General features: G+C 45.5%; 1 protein-coding gene across 3 annotated transcripts in view; it reads left to right on the plus strand.

Moving 5' to 3' along the window:
- Positions 1-17,052, plus strand: part of RFX2 (regulatory factor X2) — a 580,927-nt gene that overhangs the window by 547,471 nt on the left and 16,404 nt on the right. For all 3 annotated transcript variants that reach the window (XM_069649559.1, XM_069649558.1, XM_069649560.1), the window contains one exon: positions 13-55. In XM_069649559.1, the coding sequence (XP_069505660.1) occupies positions 13-55 (43 nt within the window). The remainder of the gene's footprint in view (positions 1-12; positions 56-17,052) is intronic.

The following is a 17,052-nucleotide window of genomic DNA, read 5'->3' on the forward strand; positions in this document are numbered from 1 at the left end:
TTTTCCTTCTAGTTCAGTGACCTTGCTTCATTGTCCCCGACACTGTTGGATAAAGGTATGTTAATCAGTTCACCAAATGTACTGAAAGATAACACATTTAATAATTGATTAGCTATTTGAGGAATTGCATAAATATATCTTATTTCTACAGCAATAGGGTCTTACATGGATTTGAATGCTATGACTATTCCCCATCGTCCGGCTCGGAATCCTCAGTAAAATAGAGCAGTTTAACATTTAAGCTAAAAACTTCATTGATGCTTATATAGTCTATTGCTATCACTTTGGGCAATACTGCCCCAACCAATGACTTGTCCTCCTTGGCTCCACCTCTGGTGGCCATTTTCAGATTTTACTGCACATTTTCGTGTTGGGAGTCCTCTAGTTATGTGCCTCGACTTTTTCGAGTATTTTTCTTTTGGTAGTTTTTTCTTCCAAATATCTTCAGTCCATCACCACCGTGACTTGTCAACAGCAGGGATCCATTGCTGGTCTCGATTGGACTGTCCGTTGGGTCGTTACATCGCGTGAGGCTGCAGACCAATTTCTGGGCCCAGTTCACGCGCCATGTCGGAGGCCGAGAAGGGCCTCCTCTTGGCCTGTTCAAGATAGTCAGAAGAATGGCTTCATTGAGGACCGCCACCAGAAGTGCATTTACTGCCTGCACTTGTACCACGATGTAGAGGGATGCCCCATCTGCTAGTCTTACTCCACTAAGACGAGGAAGGATCGCCATCGGAGACTGGTCTCACGGCTAGCAGAAGGTTTGACGTCTGCACAGTCATGCCTCTGCCAAGGCTAGCAGGCCCAAAGAGTGTACTCCCTCTGGTAAGAGGTCACAATCCTTTGAGGATGCTTCCAAAGGGAAGGTGTTGAAAAAGGCAAAGTCGTTGCACGCTCCAACTTCCTTGTTGACAAGCACCGTGGCTGCAGCGTCTGTCATCTGGATCAGCGACTGGCACAAAGGGAACCCTGTCTTCAGAGGGCCAGAGATCGTCCAGTCCGTCAAACTCATGGACGAAACATCGTTCGTCGTCAGAAGCGTCATCGTCGTCACCCCCAAAGACATCCTCGTCAACCACACAATGACCGTTGTCGAAATAGTCATCCATGTCAACACACTGTCGACTACACCGTGCGCCAGGCCAGCGGTACCAGTTTTTGTCGCCTCACGTGCTTCTCGACGACTGCTGGCACCATCTCAATGGTCATGATGGCTATCTCAAGGGTAGCATTGCCTCCATGGCCTCCGTCAGTACTGGCTGGATTTGTTCCGCCTGCACTACCTGCCAGGTTTCACCTGTGGTATTCATGCTAAAAAGACTTTGGGTGCACAAGCTCCTTGAGAGACATGGATGGGGGGTGCAGGTTACAGGGACAGGGTGTAATTACTGTATCTGGGTAAGAGTAATGCTTTCCTTTCTTAACAAGTATTGTTTAGGAGGCAGTTGTGGTCCCAGTCCAAGATGGAGGTAATGCTTTCAAGAGCTGATTTTCTGAACAGATATTGTGAGGTAGTTTGGAATCCTGAAAAGGATTCTAAACTGCCTTTCATTCAGAACATTGTTCGAGAAGATCCTAGTCTTCCAGAGCTCCAGCGATTTTCATTAAGACTACAAGAAAAACATCAAAAGTAAATCCTGTGATGGTCAATTTTCAAAAGAAGAAACTCTGCTACAGGACAGAGCTAAGTGCAGTTTTAAGAAATGTATATAGCTACATACACTGGTGTAGCACAAAATGTGGGGGCCCTTCTGCGAGCCATGCTAAAAGGGAGGAGGGGGTCTGCCCCCAGCTTGGAAACCAATCACGGGTCGTGCCACACCCTGGGCCAGCCTAGATTACCACGCTTGCGCAATCAACAAACCTGCTGCTGCAGGGGTACACTGCACTAGGAGAAAGATATAAATGTCTTTTTGATGCATTATACAGCAGACTTTCTGAGAAAAAGTTGCTAAAAAGCCATAGCGTTTAAAACCGTGCACAGGGACATTAATGCTTTAATGTAATGCCTTGCTATTAAAAATGCCATGCCACAATGAAAACATGTCCAACTGGCTGCACAATGTAGACCAGTCTAGACGCATAATAACATATTACAGTAAAGTATGTCAGGCCACATTTATACATACTTAGACTGATTGCACCAAAATGTCAGTTGAAGCAATAACACTTATCATGGTTATTTTATCACAGATGCCCAGAAAAATATACAATGCCACAGTAAGAAATGGCTAGACTGGCAGCCCTCAAATGTCAGTCTAGCCAGGTAATTACATTTAGCAGGACTGCTTTATCAGAGATGCCCAGATTATTCACGCCAAACTAAGAAACGACTGGACTGGCTGCACCAAAATGCCTCTCTAGCCACTAATACCACATATCATGCCTGCTTAGCCTGGACATGAATGACCATTAGGATTTAATGCACAATGCACACCCCAACAACACAGCTCCTTTCACTCCCACGCCCTGCCCACGTCACTCTTCCTTGTCCCAGTGCTTACGTAGGAGGCAAGGTACCTCATGGGTACATACTGGGACGAGGAAGAGTGAGACTAGGAGTAATGATGATTACAGGTAACTAAGCTAGGCAATACCTCCATGTCCCTCTACCTCATCCCAGTACTGGTGTATGAGGCACTTTGCCTCGTACACAAGTACTGGGACGAGGAAGAATAAGTCTAGGAGTAATTAATATTACCAAAAAGTAATGAAGGCATTAAACACAAGCAGTGGCGCAACACCATTGAGCTGACTGGACTCCAGCCCCCCATCTACCCCTGACTTTTTCGGCTATGTTGACTCAACCTGGCTGACCTTCAGAGCTGTTGTGGGACAGAAGAGGACAGATGTTAAACAGCACCTGGTTTTCGCTGTTAACAAAGGCCCAGTAATTACTAACGTAAAGCATTACACTGTTAGTACCTGCATTCAAATGCTTAATTTTTTAGGCAATTGAAATCGTGATGTGCATTTTGTAGTTACATATCAAGGGAGTGATTCAATGGGTAGAGAAGGGACAGGAGACCGCTCATTCTCAGATCAGTACATAAGTGGATGCTTTCAGATTTAAGAAGAGTTAACTGCTTTTAACATTGAAGCTGCACTAGAATAGTCTCATTAGAATGCGTAAAGAAGTTAAATGCCCCACACAAATCTACCCCTCCTCCACCGCCCATGAAGTTGGCGCCTCTCCCAGCATTTGAAGGGTTACCCCCCTGAAGATTTGAAGGGTTACCCCCCTGAAATGTAGGCTTTGTTACACCCTTGAACACAACCATACTGACCATTCACCATACGCGCTCACCCAGCCACTCATACATTTAAGTGTGCACCCTTTCACCATATACTTCAACAGGCACACCCAGGCAGCCACCCATCATGCGCTTATACAGCATACTGAGATGCCGTTCCGTCAAGCAGCACTCCTCACATAACCTTTCCAAACACCTCGTTGCGGGCCAATAATCAACCAAAAAAACTGCACGGGTTGTACAAAGTTAACAACCTTTATTACATAATTTGCAGTTTAAAAAGAATCCTAAATGTCCCAGTGATGTTGTTGCCAAACGGCAACCTGACGTGTTTCGCCACAACCTAGTGGCTTGATCACAGTAACTCCTTTATGAGGAAGTTCATTTAAAAAGAAGAAAACACCTAGGTGATAGACATAGTAAGGGTGACTTATACAACTCATGCCGTAGCCAGTACACATGTTTGTTTGTGCGAGCAGATCTAATTCGTAATGCATATAATTATATGTGGTCTAAACCTATTCAGCTATCTATAGGTATGTATATAAAAATGCCACATTTATTTGCTCCCTCTTGCTAGAGTTTACAAACAAAGCAGCGTTTTTGGCGTTCCCCATGAAACGTGCACATTCACTGGCTATGATCTGCATACACATTTAGTCAACACATTAATTTTGTAATATGATCTCAATATTCATTTTATTAATTGAAACAGTAATTCATGTTCTTATATATATATATATATATATATATATATCTCTCTCACGGCCACGGTAGTGGCTGTGTAGTTATGGTTAAGTCGCTGTTTCCATAGGAAGAGCACTTTTTGGGTGGCTTATAACTTTGCTCCCCCTGGACGAATCCTCACCAATGTGATGTTTGGTCCAGGGGGGGAAAAAGTTATAGGGGGGGGTCCCAAAACGTCTTTTTTTCCCCATAGAGTGAATGGGGGGAAAAACTTTGCGCATGCCTACAGCTCAAACCGCTGGACGGATTTTCACCAAATTTGCGGCAGGAGGACGACCTTGGTCCTGAAAGCGTGATTTTGTAAATTTGGTGCCAATCCGTCCAGTAGTTTTCTTTAAAATGAACAAAAAGTATGTCTCTCAAAATTAGTGATATCTATGTCCGCTCCGCGGTCACACTTCCCTGTTCGCTACGCGGACAAGATACCAATTGGCTAAGGGGCTTGCGTCATGACCGCAGACACGCGACGTGTCCTCCGATTGTCTGGATTGAGGCGTGATGTGCATCAGATTGTTTGCATGCGCCCGACATCTTGGATCCGCCGACAGTGCCGCACCAACTAGAGGCGAAATGCTGTTTTGGGGAGTGTTTTGGTGTGTCAAAGTCCTTGGGCAGGTTCAGAGAGTAAGATGGGTGAAATACTGTAGTTATTTAGGCGGCAGGTGCTTATGATGTATTTGCCATGCCCGCGCTGTCCAGGATGTTTGTAATTACTGAAAATGAGGTCTCCTAAGGATAGTACTTCTGTCCCTGCTGTGCGCAGGCAAGTTGAAACTGTTCTAAGGACACGCGTGGTGTTAACGAATGTTAAAATTGACTACATGCCACAGTTAAAAATGTTGTTTCTATGGGTGTGGTACTGATTTATAAGCCGCCATGGGTGTGATCTGCTGTGGTGGTTGTGGCCAGGGCCTAGATTCTTGGGTGCATGGCCGTGGGCCATACTCAAGACTCTAGGCCCTGGCCACAACCACTGCAGCAGATCACCGCAATAGATGCACCGGTAGTATCGAATATCGATCAGGTGGTTGTGGGGAGGGCCAAGAGTGTGTTGGGTGGATGGCCGAAGGCCATGCACCCAAGACCAAATGTATACGTAGCGAAGTTATAAGCCACAATGGGTGTGATATGCTGTGGTGGTTGTGGCCAGGACCTAGAGTCTTGGCTGCATGGCATGTATAGGTATGTTTTTGTTTTCAAGTACTTGTAGTAAGTACATTAGAAATTCTTGTGGATCTTCTTGTGAGTTTTTATAGTGAACCTCACCATTCCAGCACAGTAGTCCAATTCTTGTCTTATTCCGTGAACACTATGTGTTGTCAGGATTGTTGCGTTTCTATAAAGGACTAACATTTGCAAACACAATTGGTCTGTACTGTGTAGGTAAATGTTGTTAACAATTGGTGGCAATTGAAATACAATATTCATTGCTACATTTGCGTAACAACCTACACGAGTTTCATTTGAAAATTTGAATCGACCTGATAGTTCTGTGTCTGAGTGATTTTTTCGGAGTTTGTGTTCCTCTTTTGAAGAAGTACCTGATTTACTTTCACTAATAGGTTCTTCTTTGCTTGTGGTAATTGATGAAGTTTTAGCTTGTTTTGCTTTCTTTGAAGGATTTGCAGTCAGATACTGTTGCATTTCTGTTTGCATTAGTTTTCTTTTACGTTTTCCTTTTTCTGGAACACAATATGATTTCAGATGGGGGGGTGTATAGTGAACACTCTATTGTATTCTAAAATGCAAGGAATATCAATGTTCACTTTACTTGCATCAAAGTTGATTATAAATACAGTCAAGTGTATGTAAACGTGATGGTGCTACGTAGTTCATGCCTTCTTTAAAGACTGTATCTATCAATGCTTTGTCTAGAGTAAGACTGTGGGATTTATGAATGGTGACTGCATATGCAAGAGTTGGAGAAAATTGTTCTCTACGTACATACATGTCTTTGAAGAGAAGAAAGCGAGCTGTTGAGCACCCTATCCTTTTTACTTCTGAAAGTTTGTCAAAGAGAATATTGACAAACTGAATGTTGTTGTCACGTGGGTATGTTTGAAAGCCAACAACTGTACCCAGTGCCCCATTAACTAGTCCTTGCTCCATGTCAAGGTTATGTTTAAGCATACTCTACAATTTAAGGACAATTTAAATATTTTTTCCAACCCAGCTGTGTTGGAGATTGAATTTTCTGAGGTATTTAGTCTTGTTGTGGCTTGCTGACACATGGGCAGTGTCATACCATGTACGTCCAGTTTGTCTGTGCAGCAAATTTGAATTATTGGTAGCATTTCTTTTTTTAACATTGTTTCATTGAATTTGGAACAGCTTGCAAGAGTTGGCATTAAGGCCATACAGTTGACATTTTTGTGCACTAATTGTTCCATAACCTCAGTAGCACATGCGCCATAAAGTGCATGGATGTGCCGGTTTTTCAATATTTCTTGTGCTTCTTGAGATAGTACACCAATTCTAATACTTTTTAAAATGTTGGCGTAAGTGAGGTCTGCAGATTGACACAAGTTTTCGGTTAATTCTCTGTATTGGAAATGTTGCCATTTCCTATGCTGCCAACAGTTTTGTTAGTGTCCGAAGGTTTTAAAAATAGGTTCACCTTTCACCGGTGTCAATTGTAGAAGATCTCCGAAGACAATGTGTTTTCCTGCAGAGTTCTTCGTAGTTTGTTTTAAGTACTTCTTGCAATCTGAGGTGAATCAAAGACAACATTAGGTTGGAGACATTGCTCACTTCATCTATTAGTAGCATTTTCATTTGTTTTAATACTCTGTGTAGTTCCACTGCAGCTTCTGTAGAAAGTTTATAATAGTCTAATTTCTTTTGGTGTTCTACTGGAAGGAGTAGTAATTGGTGTAAAGTGACACTGCCTATGTTGTAGGCAGATAAACCTGTGGGGGCAGTTACAACAGCTGACAGTTTGTTGTTTGTCAATTGTTGAAGGAACTTGCTGATGATTTAGGTTAAGAATGTTTTGCCTGAACCAGCTTCACCACTGACGTACAGCAGTATAGGTTTGTAATTTTGGCAGGTACATTCTTTTATTTACGTGCTGTACACCATGTGCAATTTATTTTGTTACTTCTTCAAAAATGGTGTGCTGGTCTTTGTTAAGTGTTGATTGTAGTACAGTTACGTCTTCTTTATCTTCTTTATCTTCTTCATAGTCATACATGGTGTTTTCCATTTCTGTCATAGCTAATTCTGCCTCATTTGCCATTAGTGGCTGTGCTAGTGGTTCTTGACTTCCTGTTACAGAAGGTTGACTACTGTCGGAAATGTCCTTATTTAGTTGGGCCTGGAGTTCTTCTTCGTGTTGCTATTCATTGTGCAACATCGTTTTGTACTGCGTAAAGTTCACTTCAGTGATAGCGCTTTCATTTGCTTTGAAAGCGTCTTCATAGCAGTCATACTTATCTAGTATCTCTTCCTCTTTTCTTCATGGTTTAAAAAGTTGTAGCAGAGACATGTACAGAGACATGTAATATAGTTCTTTCTGTTGGGGAGTTTTTAATAACAATTTGACATGATTAATTAACCTTCGTTTGGTAAGTTTCACTAAGCTGCCTTCACAATCTGTCACTCTACCTTTGCTTTCATCTGGTTTTATATTATTTGTGTATGCATAGTTTTGGGCTATGTGGTATAGACACATGGTTTGCAAAGTAAAAGTGGTACTCCTGTTCGGGCAGTATGTGTCTAGTAAATTGTTCTTTAAAATGTCTTGGCTGTTGGGATTATTTTTGGCTATTGTTTCTATTTCCTCATATTGATTTGAGAACTCTTTTTCTAGATTTAGCAGGACCAAAACTTAGCCATACTATATTTTCAGATTTTCCATACAAAGCAGTACCGGTTAAACAATCTGCAGCTTCATAGGCGCAACATTCTCTGAGAGAGCATTTTTATGCCTAGGCTGTACAATTTCTGAGATAGTGTTTTGTCTGACGATGGGTAATTCCAGAGGTCTTGCAGCTCTGTTTTTTCTGCTTTTGTTAAGTAGGCTGTAACATATCGTGCAACTGCAGTGGAATTGTCTACAATGTACTGCACATCTATGTTTGTATTCCATAAGAGGGCAATGATTGCATTGTAATCATTGATATACTTTGATTCTTCTGTTCTTTTTATGTAATAAGTGTTCTTAGGTGATTTACCTCGAACTGAATACATGAAGTTGTTTACTTCATCTGTTTCTGTAACTGCTCTAGGCAAACCAAAGCGGCATTTGGTGTAGTATTTCCCTTTGTTTTCGTATTTGCAATATTTGCCACATTTGTGTCATTGAAATTGTACAATTTGTCCATGAAGGTCACTGTGTCCTTTTTGAAGGGATTTCACAAGTGACATATTTTTGGATGAACTGCAAAACAGTGGCATCGCTGTCCTGACCAAATTTAGGTGCACATTTAATCCATAAAAGCATGTGGATCTCCTCTGGCTTAGTACTCATTTCTCTAAAAGAAGTGTTGCACTTCTCCGAGGGGAGGAACAGTTTTATTACAAATAAAGTGTAGCATAGCAATGAAACGATGGTGGAAATATCTTGAAACGTTAACAGGATCTAGAGAGCAAAGTTCTCCGGATGTTAGTATATCTATGTTGGTTTTGTGGTTTGATTTGCGTAGGAAATCATGTAAATCTTCCCATGCATATTCTGCACAACTTAATGTAACAAACCAAGTGGGTGGTCCAAGGTTTCTGATCATACAACGTACATCTCTGTGACGTCGGAACCAGTATTCTTTCATACCACGCATGTTTGCAAACAGATTTGTTATGCTTGATTGTAAAACCTTATCTTTTTCTTGCACTTTTTGTATTAATTGCCTAGCTGACATATTTTGAAAGTGAGTTCCAGATTTCAATGTGTGCAACTCCGTAACATAGGGTTGCTAGTTCACTTTCAAAGAGTAGGTGGAATATGTATTCCCAGATTTAGACAAAATGTGGATCTTCAGAATACATTCGTAATGAGCGGTATTCTGATGCCGTTATCTGAGTGGGTCTATCATCGTATCTTCCTCCTTTGTCAGTAGGAAATAGTAGTGGAAAAGCACATGCTTCTATACTTTTTTCCCATATGCTCATTGGTGACCCTTTGGTTTGTCGCATTTGGTAAGTTTCTAGTGCATCATCTATGCTCTCGTTAGAGTGCAATGGATGAATTGTATAATGGTCTAAAAGAGTGGATACTGTAGTAGGATTCAGAAGTTCAAATTGACCAGTTTCTGATGAGTCTTGAATTATTTTAGTTGTTTCCCTTAAACTTTCTTGAATATTTGTCTTTGTAGTATTCATTATTGTGTTTCATATATTGCAAGGCTTGTCTAACTTTATGTAAGTCCACGAGTTGTTGCCAAATTATTTTGTCCTTTGTTGGTACACCATTTACTAAGACAATTCAATAATGCTCTATTGGACGTTGCACTCATGGAGTGTGCACATTTTCTGTCAGATCTAATGACAAATAAACTACTTTGCCACGAATGCCTTTCACCAATTCAGTGGGAGGTAATTTTGCTGTTTTTGGTTGAAGGTGTATTATTGCTTGAAATGGGTGTACAGTTTGAATTTGATGCTCTCATACAAATTGAGTTGTTGCAGGGGTTTTGGTAGTGGGAATAATTCCAAATTATTTGTGATAGCACGTGAAGGAGTTTGGTGGTTGTCAAGTTTTGCAGTGCAGTAACTGTGACATATTAGGGGTTCACTTATTTGGTATTTGTTTTCTGCTAAAAGGTACAGAGCTAATTCAAACCATTTGGAATCTTCATTGTCTTCTATTTTGTATGTTACGTCTATAGTTTTGGTTACTTTTGTAAAAAGTTTTGCGGCAACACAAACACACACACACACACACACACACACACACACACACACGGTTTGATACTTCAGCGGATGTAGGTTTTAAATTTTAGTATTTCTTTTTTGTATGTGTGTAATAGAAGGTTGCCATGTGCAGAATTGTTGCTAGTCTATTCTAAAAGTATTGCATTTTATACGTGGCTTTCACTTCCAAAATATTTTCTCTGGATACGGTCGGTTTCTTCTTGTAGGTATTTGGGTGTACCATGCAGAAGAGTGTTATTTTAATTGGCTAGTTCTAAAGCTGGACTTTTAGCCTAGTACAGTTTATAAACTAGATTTCGTACATTTGAATGATGTGTTGATATCATGGAAGGTGCTATTACAAATAGGTCCTGAAATGCAGGCTAATGAGTGCCCTTGTAGTCCTGTGTATTTGCGCACTGGACAGGTATCCATATTTTGCAGCACTTTCATTTTGATTTTGTCTTTACCTTTCACGTCCTGATTGAGGAACTGGCATAAAGATTTGAAAGATTTGTTAGGAATGTTACACATTGACGTGCACGGCCATTTGTATACTGGACGGTCTGGTTTAGTCGAATGGAGAGGTAATGCTGCTTTTTCTGAGGGTACTTTTGTAAGCAGAGTTTCTTGTTCCATGATGGTATTATACATTTTTTCATATCCTCGTCCACTGCTATGGATGGCAATTGTTTGTTTGATTTTGTTTGTATGCTTCTTCATTAAAATATGGTTCTGTGGTCGTTGTGTGACTCCATTCACCTCCACAAATATTTAAGAAGTTATTTTTGTTGACATTCCGTTTATATAGAAGTTTCTTTTGTAGTTTAGTACTTCACTTTGTTAGTGGTTTCATCCTGTTTAAAACTAAAATAACTTCCTTTTGAGAAGGATTGCACTGTCTACGAGAGCTTCTAGGATTAATTTTCTACGGTACATTTTAAGGGTTGTGGATGATTTCACTCCTCTTATTAGATTCTGAAGGACTCTGTGGTGGAACATTTTTGCTAAAATACTTTTTTTTTCTATAGTTTCTTGCTAGTATATCAGGATTTATAGGAGCACTGTTAGCAGTAGTGATAGCCGAATTCTTGTTAAGCATTTTCTGTTTCGTGCCACATTTTGATAGAGGAGGCAAAGTTTCTGTAGTTGAAGCTTCATTTGTTTCGCTAAATGATTGGATTAGCTGTTTTGTTTCAACATTTTGTACAAACCATGGTCGACATGGATGCTTACTTTGGACACTTTTATTTTCATTTGCTCTATTTCTACGTTCCTTTCTACGGACTTGCTTTTTGGTAGGCATTCTTTGGGGAAAAAAAGAAGGTATAGGTTGGTCTGTTTTACAATGTGTGTGCTGTGTGCATGTATGGGTTTGATGGGGAAGATTTATGTGGTGGTGTGTGAATGTGCATTGGGCAGTTACAATGAGCTGGGAAGGCTATTCCTCTGTTTGTATGTTACTACACTGCGGTTCACATGAGTACAAAGTGAGCTTGTGGTGAGGAGAAGCATTAATAGTAAACGTAATGGTATAAAATTAAAACAGTTGTCCAGCATGGGATCTGGCATGGATTCACATGCTCATGAATATTCCCTGTCAGGCCGGGAATCCTCGGTAAAGAAAAAAATCAGTATCAGTTTTGTTTCTGATCTGTCTTTCTTAGTGGTAACCAATCACTGATCTCTGGGCCATACTGCCCCCAGCCAATGACTGCCCTCTCCCTAAGACCCTCCCCTGGCAGCCATCTTCAGATTTTTACTGCACGCTCAAGTGTTGGGAGTCCTCGTGTTTAGCTCAAGCTTTTTGCTGCGTTTTCGCGCTTTTCAAAGGGATTTTCTAATTTTTCGGTCAAATAGAGCCTCAAGCTCCACCGTGTCTACATCTGATCAATGGGGACCCGTTTCGGATTTTTCTACGCCCCTCAAGGGTGAAGTTTCCTTGAGTTACGCTTCTTGGAGGAGTCCAGAAGTTTCTGTGTCCTACCCCGGACATGGCCAAGGAGAAAGGAAGCTCGACGCCTGGAAAGCTGTTCAGGGTTTGCCCTGGATGCCAGCTGCAGAATGTGTTCAAAGAGGACGAACATTCGAAATGCCTCTACTGCCTTCATGAGGACAAAACGCACGTGGAGAAGGACTGTGCGTTTTGCGGGAACATGTCGGAACGGACCATCAAGGATCGACATCTTCGTCTCTCCAACTGGCTGGAAGGAAAGAGCCCATCAGGTGAGAAGAAGTCTGAGCGGTCTTCTAAGTCCTATGAGGGCGTCCTGGCGACGGGGGCCCAACAGAAGGCAAAGCACCGCGAGTCCGCAGGCACCGGGAGCGCCGAACAGTCGGGCTCCTCGGCTGCCAGGCGGGGCGCATCCTCTCCAGCACCATCAACCACAAGCCAACGCTCTGGCTCAGGGAAGAGGAAAGCCGAGAACCCGGCGAAGCTTCTGGAGAGGCCCCAGTCGGTCTCGAAGGATCCAGCCGAGGGGGACCGAGGCGGTGACCCTCCCCCCAAGGTGAAGGCCACAGGCCCGCAGAAGGTGGTGAAGGCCTTGATCACCCGGCTAAGGCCTCTATCGAGGAAGTTGCGGCGGCCCTGGCATAGCCTGGGGAGGCTACACCAGTGGAGGCGACCTCTGTGCCCAGAGTTTCCCTGCCACCGCAGAGGGAAGCCTCTTTCAGGCCCATCGAGAAGACCCCAGTGAAGACCCCGGCGGAAAAAGAGGTGGGAGCTGGTGGCCATTGTGGACACGGACACAGCCTCCGAGGAGGAACTGGTTGAAGTCTTGGAGGGCCTCGACGAGGGCGTCGAAGAGCCCCGGTCCCATGGGAAGGATCCCGACGAAGAGGACGACCAGAGCGCCGGCGAGGTTCCTAGTCAACCGGTGCGCCCGTCGCTTCCGGAGCCGCAGGACAACTCGGCAGCCATTTTGTTGGCAATACAATCCTTCTGTTCGGAGAGCAGGACGAGATTGCCCCTATCACCGACGGAGGAGCCGGAACCAGGCCCGACGGACGAGCCAGAGCCAGAGCCAGGCCTGTCGGGAAGTCCCCCAAACAAGAGAAGACGGATCCATCCAGCCCCGCCTTTTCAGCCCTCGGGGCCTGCTCAGCATTTGCCCACGTCCCCCATACCTGGAGGATGGCACGGGAATGGACACAGCCATGACTGGTACGGATGATGACGACGACGACGGCGGTGACGACGGGACGGAGCTCCCATCGCCTCCAGCCTGGGCCTCCCCGCCCAACGAGATTGGGTCTTTCCACGCTATGATCGCCAGGGCATCTGAGCTTATTCATGCCTGCCCCGATGAGAAGGAAGGTTTCCTTTACCAACAGCGCGAGGCCAAGAGGAAGACAGTCCTCGCCGTGCCTCTGTTGGATGACATCTGGGACGAGGGTCTCACCCTTCTTAAGAACCCGTCTACGACGCTTGCCAAGAGGGATCGGTACGAGAAGTAGTACCGGGTCCCCGACGTGGCCCCTTTGTGCCTTAGGGCGCAACCGGCCCCTGACTCTGTCGTCTCAGCGGCAGCCAAGAAGAAAGCCGGGGGGGGGCATCGGCCTCAACGTCAACTTCCCCACCGGACGGCGAAGGAAAGAAGCTGGATGCAATGGGACGAGTTATCTCGTCGGCAGAAACAACGATTAAGGCGGCCAACGACCTCGCGATTGTGGCCCGCTACGACAGGGAGTTATGGTACAAGATCGCCCCCCTGTTGGACTTCCTACCAGACGACAAGAGGGCTGAGGCCCTGGAGATCTTGCAGGAAGGTGAGGTGGCGTCGGACCACGCCATAACGGTGGCAACGGACGTTGCAGACACCAGTTTCCGCCAGCTAGGCAACAGCGTTTGCCTCAGATGAGGAGGGTGGCTCAAGGCGACGGATTTCCACAAGGACGTACAAGCCAAGGTTTTGGACATGCCGTTTGACTGGAACAACCTGTTTGGGAAAACAGTGGATGAGTCCCTCCAAGCCATCAAGGCGGACACAGAGACAGCTAAGGCCCTAGGAGTTCTCCAGCAACGAAGGACGTCCTATGAGCTCTGGAGGCAAGCAGGGTGCCTCCAAGGGGTTCGGCGGTGGCTCCTCTACATACTGCCAAGCAGCCCACTCCTCGTCGCAGGAAGCCTATAGAGGACGAGGCAAGTCAGGTGGATCCCGACGTTGTCGCCAGGGAGGCCAAGGCGGTAAGGCGTCCTCCAAGCAAGATTGAACTGACCGCGGCAAAGAGGGAGATTGCGTCTCTAAGGGTGCCATCTCCAAGTGGATTGTCAACTGTATCCAGTTGTGTTACTCTCTTTCTGACAAAACTTTGCCTTTTACGCCCAGAGCCCACCCGACAAGAGGCATTGGGGCCACTCTGGCTTTCATTGCGAATGTTCCCCTTGACACCATTTGTAAAGCAGCTACTTGGAGCTCTATTCACACTTTTACTCAGCACTACTGCATTGACACCCATTCCAAGACAGATACTCTAGTGGGACAAGCGGTTCTAAGACATGTATTTGCTCATGAATTCCCACCTCCTTCTAACACTGCTCGCTAATCTATGCACAGCATGTGATCTAAGCAGATTCCACAAGCCTCAGAAGGGATACATTACTCACCGTAATCGTATTTCTGATGCTTGTATCTGCTTAGATTCACATGCGACCCACCCTTCCTCCCCTCTGAGAGAAGGCGCATGGATGCTTGTAGTCTTATCTTATCTATCTTCTATCTGCTTGGATCATCTATACTCGCGCTACTCCTCATGCTACCTCATGTCAGAAAAAAAAATACAATCTGAGGGTCCTAGACGCATGAGGGATCATGGGTACAGTGGACGTCACACTAGGGATAGTATTACTTGCACGCCCTGTGTCGACGCCCATTTTCGAGTTTCGAAAAACAAACTGTAATACTCTGCAGCTTCCACTAGATGTCGGCCTATGCACAGCATGTGAATCTAAGCAGATACAAGCATCAGAAATATGATTACGCTATAACCGTGTGTGTGTGTGTGTGTGTGTGTGTGTGTGTGTGTGTGTGTGTGTGTGTGTGTGTGTGTGTGTGTGTACGTATGTATATATATATATATTTCTGAGGCTTGTGGAATCTGCTTAGATCACATGCTGTGCATAGGCCGACATCTAGTGGAAGCTGCGGAGTATTACAGTTTGTTTTTCGAAACTCGAAAATGGGCGTCGACACAGGCGTGCCAGTAATACTATCCCTAGTGTGACGTCCACTGTACCCAAGATCCCTCACGCGTCTAGGATCCTCAGATTGTTTTTTTCCGCCATACTGGTCGGAAGCATCTTGCGGAGTCCTCTGGCCTTAGCCATACTTTTGCTAATTATTGAAGTTTAAAATTATTTATTGACATCCTTCCCCACCCCAACGTCGACCCTCGACACTCGACGACGGCTGGAGAAGACATCGACCGTCGGCTGCTGCACGACGGATCTGGGCCTCGGAAGGCCGCTGGCCTCGGCCCGGGCCTAGTAGGCCGCTGGCCTCGGCCCTGCAAGTAGGGAGAGTGGGGGGTGGTACATACTCTTCACTCTTGGTATATAGGTACACCTTATATATTTCCTACACTTACCAGCCCGCTGCCTCAAGGTGCGTATGGAGGGTACCCCTTTCCAATTCTGCCCCAAGTGCAACCGCAAATACCCTTGGGTCGACAGGCACGCCACGTGCAATCTCTGCTTGCCGAGGGACCACCCCGAAGCGAACTGCAGAGTGTGTAGTAGGTTTAAGCCTAAGACACTTAAGGACCGTTCGACAAAGCGTTGGGCCCACCACGCCAGGCAGGCGGCCATGGCAGCGGAGGGCGCCTTCAGCGATGGCAGCGACGCCGTACTTTCGGACGGCGAGGGCATTACGGCGTCGAAAGACTGCCGAGCGCAGGTCCCCGACCTCGGAAGGTTGTCCGGCAGGGCGGCTATGGGGAAGACCCCCGGCGACGCAAGCGCTACACACCCTACACACACTAAGCACACTAAGTCCAACCGAACCTCGACGACGTCGACTTCTCGGAAAGAGGCACAGATAGAACGGTCCGACTCGGTGTCCTCTGGGCGCTCTCGATCGAGATCGCCTCATGACGCAAGGCAATCATCCACTCTTGCCAAGAGTGCCTCGCTCCCTAGATTAACGGAAGTTCGATCGTCGGAAGACGAAGACGACTTCCACCCCCAGGCCGCGCTCCAGGAGACCGAGGCCGCAGTTAACACCAGCGAGGCCCCACGCTCGAAACACACAGATACCTCTCCCGACCCTCGACGCCAGGCGTCGAAAGTCTCTGGGGCCTCCAAGGGGCAGGGAAAACATTTTTCCACGCACGGGGAGGGGGGGGGGGGGAACAGCGGAAAGCACAGCCTTCCACTCCTGTAAGACCATCCTTCCACCCTAAGCAGACAGACAAACACAAATCTACTGGGACATCAACATCCAGCAAGGGTACCCTTGATAAGTCCCCTAAGTTGCCTACTAAAGTCATACCCTGTTCCAAAGAATGGTCCAGTGAAGACATAGACAGGGTCATGTCAAGGATGTCTTCCTTGGCTGATTTTTATGACAAAAACCCAGAACATTTCCTTTCGTATGACCCTCAAGGGGCCACACCCTCAGGCTCCTCTGATCCTATCCCCCTAAGTAAAAAGGCCCGGTTCGAAAAAAGACCTGAACCCTTCGAGGTGCAGCCTTACTCTACTCCACACCCCAGATACCAAGGACAGCCTTTCCCTGAAGGGGACCAGGAGTTTAACATTATGGAGGAACAAACCGGGACTGAATACTATGCGGATGATGGGGACCTGGAGGAGGTAGAAGATGAGCAGGAAATTTACAGAGTACATTCCCCGGTAGAGAGCGAAGCCCCAGTTACCGACTCGCCAGTTGATAACCAGCCCCTCCTTAATGAAGTTCTCGCTCGCGCAGCAGAACATTTTCACATCGACACCCACGGTGTACAGGAGGAAAGGGACTTCGCAGAAGAGTTGGTGGGAGAGAGGAGGCCGGTCGCTCAGACCATCCCTATCCTTAAATCCATCCAACGTAGAATAGATCCATCCCTGGTGAATCCTAACCTCACCAGAGCCGTCAACCCCAGAGTCGAAAAACTTTTTCGGGCAGCCCAGTCTGACCCTCTTTATATAAGAGGACATCTTAAACCAGACTCCCTAGTGGTTACCAACACTCGGAAGAGG

Source organism: Ambystoma mexicanum, chromosome 1p (genome assembly GCF_040938575.1).
Source record: "Ambystoma mexicanum isolate Mex_15411 chromosome 1p, UKY_AmexF1_1, whole genome shotgun sequence".
NCBI classification, from domain to species: Eukaryota; Metazoa; Chordata; class Amphibia; order Caudata; family Ambystomatidae; genus Ambystoma; species Ambystoma mexicanum.